The sequence below is a fragment of the Anneissia japonica genome, unplaced genomic scaffold, assembly GCF_011630105.1.
Source record: "Anneissia japonica isolate Jap-2015-1 unplaced genomic scaffold, ASM1163010v1 scaffold16462_len8920_cov94, whole genome shotgun sequence".
Taxonomy (NCBI): Eukaryota; Metazoa; Echinodermata; class Crinoidea; order Comatulida; family Comatulidae; genus Anneissia; species Anneissia japonica.
In genome coordinates this window covers 1-4,679 of record NW_022733916.1, presented here as the reverse complement: position 1 = coordinate 4,679, position 4,679 = coordinate 1, and the positions used below count along the sequence as shown (strand labels likewise).

At 42.2% G+C, this 4,679-nt stretch overlaps 2 protein-coding genes across 2 annotated transcripts; both read right to left on the bottom strand.

Moving 5' to 3' along the window:
* Positions 1 to 513: 513 nt before the first annotated feature.
* On the bottom strand, positions 514 to 1,122 carry LOC117116277. Its single transcript, XM_033260284.1, has one exon. It carries the CDS (start codon positions 1,120 to 1,122, stop codon positions 514 to 516), a length of 609 nt encoding a protein of 202 aa, XP_033116175.1.
* A 2,541-nt stretch (positions 1,123 to 3,663) lies between these two features.
* LOC117116276 lies at positions 3,664 to 4,290 on the bottom strand. The gene has a single exon (XM_033260283.1). The coding sequence runs from the start codon at positions 4,288 to 4,290 to the stop codon at positions 3,664 to 3,666; it is 627 nt and encodes a 208-aa protein (XP_033116174.1).
* Between the last annotated feature and the right edge of the window lie 389 nt (positions 4,291 to 4,679).

Sequence of the window (4,679 nt, the reverse complement as noted above, 5' to 3'; positions counted from 1 at the left end):
TAAGTGTACGATGAGATGATAAAAATACACCACACTAATTTATATGTAGAACTGTACAATTTATTCCAAGTGAAAAGCGTATTTACAAAAACATTGAGAAACAAGTTGATGATATATACAAATTGATAGAAAGCGAAAGTAATGTGTACTCAGGGAGGACAAACTGAGGAGTGTCTGTAAAAGTACAAATGTATGTGATATAGCATCACCTTTCATACCATCTGACCAATAAGGATTAGTAGTTGCCTGTCCTTGTCTAGGACCTGGGAAACTCATCAACATTCCCAAATGATGTGTTGTCACTTGAATTAAGGCAAATGACCTTAAGGTAAATGATCTTCCTAAGCTTGGTGTATAACCCATGAAGTTGGGATATTAGTTAATAATGCAAGGTATTATTTACACACAGATCCTATATACAAATTTACAGATGGTAGTACTGCTACAGGAGCCCCCTACCAGTGAAAAAGTTAACGATTGAACGATAAGAAACGGTCAGGAAAATGAACACGTCTACCGGATCGTGTAGTTCTGGGAGGTGTAGGTGGATGGGTCTACCTGAGCATGGGCTGTTAACTGTGGTGAATTGTTAGGCCCAAGGGTGGAGGTGGGTGTGTTTGCTGTAACCGTATCCAAATGTGCTACTTTTAGGCGGTCAATTCTGACAGTGTCTCGACGACCGTTTATGTCAAGAACAAAGTGTTTGTCGGCTCTTCGTAAAACTTTAAAGGGGCCATCGTAAGGATGATGTAATGGTTTACGAACGGAATCTCTACGAACAAACACATGAGTACAAGTTAGTAAATCCTGACTGATGTAAGATTTACGATTAGGATTGGTGCGGGTTGGAGTGGGATAAAAATTACTCATTATATCACGTAATCTATGCACATAATTAGAATATTCAGTAAGTTCAGAATGTTTATCAAAAAATTGTCCTGATAATCGTAATGTAGTACCATACACAAGCTCTGCCGCACAATGTCCAAGATCTTCCTTAAGTGCAGTGCGAATTCCTAGAAGTACAATGGGTAAATGTTCAGTCCACTTTGTAGGGTCATTGTATGCATTGAGAGAGGCTTTCAAATGGCGATGAAATCGTTCAACAAGTCCATTTGCCATCGGATGGTATGCAGTTGTACGAATTTGTTTGGTTCCAAGTAATCGTGTTAGTGATTGAAATAATGTAGATTGGAATTGTCGACCTCGGTCCGTGGTTATTGTGGAAGGTACCCCGAATGAAGAAATCCAGCGATCAACAAAAACGCGTGCGGAAGTTTCTGCGATCAATAAAAGTCAGTAAATAACTATAACCATTGGAGGGTGGAAGAGGTCCGACAATGTCAATGTGGACATGGTCAAAACGAGCATCAGGTGTGGAAAAAGTAGACAACGGTGAGACTGTGTGTCGGTGTACTTTGGAGCGCTGACACTGAATGCATGTTTTGAGACCATCGGCGTACATCACGGTTTATACTTGGCCATACAAAACGCTCCGTAATTAAACGTTGAGTTGCTCGAATACCACGATGAGATAGCGAATGAAGAGTGTTAAAAATTATGCGACGAAAGTCTAATGGAACATATGGGCGAGGATTACCCGTTGAAAACATCGCAAAGAATCGTTGAGTCTGAAGTTGCAATTGGAAATGGTCGGAGTTTAAGTGATGATGATGATTCACGTAGTTTGCACAGTTCATTATCTTTGCCGCTTACATGACGTAAATCAGTCGTGAATTGGGAGATAAAGTCTAGATGACGAATTTCACGTGGAGAGTGACGATCAGCTTTAGCGCGAAAGGCGTAAACGAGTGGCTTGTGATCAGATAAGATGTGAAATGAGCGTCCTTCAAGAGAATGACGGAAATGTTTAACTGAGATATACACTGCCAAAAGCACACGAACAAACGTGCTGTATCGTGTCTCTGCTGGTTTAAGTTTTTGAGAGTAAAAAGAGATCGGTTGCCAATTGTCGTCAATGCGTTGCTGCAAAATACCTCCTATAGGCATATCCGAAGCATCTACCATAATACACAAGGGTGCATCTGGCTGTAGGTGGGTTAGGAGTGTAGCGTTAGCAAGGGCGATTTTTACGTTTGTGAATCCAGTCAATGCTGCGTCAGTCCAAATGAGATCTTGTTTCTTATCTCTTGCTACAAGTAAAGCTGTAACAGTTTGTAAGATCTCAGCTGATCTCATTGAGGTATAAATCGACGGTAAAAATTAGGTCCAAGAAATTCGCGGAGTTTGCGTAATGTCTTTGGTTGTGGAAATTGTTGTATCGCGTCAACTTTTGTTTGAAGTGGTCGGATACCTTTGGCATCCACATGGTGTCCTAAGAATTCCAATGATGAAATTCCAAATTGGCATTTTGCCGGATAAAGAACAACACCATACTCATTGAGGCGAGTAAACAATTGACACATTGACGCAAATGATTTTCGTGTTCCTGGACATTAGAGCTTGCAACAAGCAAATCGTCTATATATGCATAACAAAAATCAAGTCCGCGTGTCACTTGATCGATAAATCGTTAAAAAGTTTGTGCGACGTTGCGTAATCCAAAAGGCATGCGAACGAACTCTAACAAACCAAATGGGGTAGTTATAGCGGTTTTTGGTACATCGCTGGGCTCGACAGGGATTTGGTGATATGCTCTGACGAGATCAATTTTAGAGAAAATGGTTGCACCATGTAATGTGGATGTAAAATCTTGCATGTAAGGTATAAGATACCGATCAGGAAGAGTGACATTGTTGAGTGCACGATAATCACCACAAGGACGCCAATCTCCAGGGGTTTTCTTTGCAACCATGTGCAGGGGTGACGACCAGTTACTGTCAGAGGGGCGGATTATACCAAGCTGCATCATATGTTCAAATTAATGTTGTGCGATCTTGCAACGGTCGGGCGCAAGGCACCGGGGACGTGCAGATATTGGAGTGCCGTTGGTTGTAATGTGGTTTGTTACATCATGTTTCAGAGACGCCTCCTGATAACATGGGCGTGTTATTGAAGGAAACTCTGAAAGAATGTTATCAAAGTTGGACTTACCCACGACTGTGTTGAACATAAGGTTGAGTGGTGGGCATTTCGAAAGTATACCCTGAATACTTAAATTGGTTGTTGTTTCCACTAGTCGATGGTGAGTCATGTCGACAAGGAGTCCAAAATGTCGTAGAAAATCGGCGCCCATAATGGGGTGCGACACATCCGCAATCACAAAAATCCATGAAGATTTGCGACGTAATCCCAGATCAAGAGTAATTCAACGGTGTCCGTATGTTGCAAACGATGAATTGTTAGCCGCGTTTAAGTTATAATCATGTCGCCTGTTTTTACGTTCATGTCGAGTTGGTGGAACAACGCTAACTTCTGCCCCAGTGTCGATGAGGAAGCGTTGGTTAGAAAACTTGTTCGTGATAAAGAAAAGGCGACTTACAGGATGGCCAGCAACGTTCGTCGATTTTAGTTGTTGGCGTTGGCGTTTCCCGAACACGGTGGAAGACATTTGCGTGCATTATCACCAAATTTCAAATGGTACCAACAAAATCGGCTGATCGTCAAGAGCGATTGCGCGATGAAGAGCGATTGCGACCATATGATCGACTGCGATTTCGGCTTCCGCTTCTGGGTCGAGATCGTTGATCCGCTTGCCAAGATTCAAATTGTTGGGTCAATTGTTGAATCTGCTATTGAAGTGTGTGAATTGTGGCAGATTGTGAGGGCAGTTCCTCTGGGTGGACGGAAGAAACAGTCGGCGGTGGCACAGATATTGGGGAGGTGGCAGTTACCTCCAATATTTAGGCCTGGCATATCTAGTTGATCTTTTGCAGAAGCCAAAATTAACTGAACATTGGCTGGAAGACGACTTAACAACAACTGCTTCATAATTGTTGGTTCCAGGGTTCGGTCGCCGAGCAGTTGCAACATCCTGCGATATAATTGGGAGGGTTTTCGATCTCCTAACTCCTCCGCTGTCAAAAGTTGTCGGAGACGCTTTTGATCGGAGTCAGATGTCCGTTTTATTAATGCCTTCTTTAATTGTACGTACCTATTGTCCTGTGGCGGGTGAAGTAGGAGATCGCACACTTCTTTGGCTATCTCCGGTTGCAAGGAGCCCACCAAATACGCGTACTTCGTAGCGTCCACCGTGATATGCCTGGTTGTAAACTGTGCCTCAACCTGTGTGAACCATAATGTTGGATCATTGGGCCAGTAGGGTGGAAGTTTCAGAGAAACTGATGATATTGCAGGCGGTGCAGCAGCTGAAGCAGATACGCACCCCATTATTCTACTGTCATCATATTCATATATGTAGGACTGGTGACTGTCCTTGTAAAATGTAATATGCGAGGGTTATATCATCCTAATCTGGCTTATGCCGTCCTGTATATTGTATATACAACCAGATTACAACAGTTTAATTACTATACTGGAACAGCTTCAAACGCCGGGAACCAGCGTAGATTTTTAAACCAATTTCTAAATACGCCATTTTGGAATTCATCCGAATTATGACTGTAAACACACGCATTTACAGGGTGTTTTAATTCAAAATAGTACGTATACAGGTATGTATATCATTTCTTTCTCTAAAATTTTAGACTTATGTTAACTCTAATGCTTTAAAAAATATTAAAGTTCAGTCAACCTAGGCCTATAGACCAAGGCCCCCG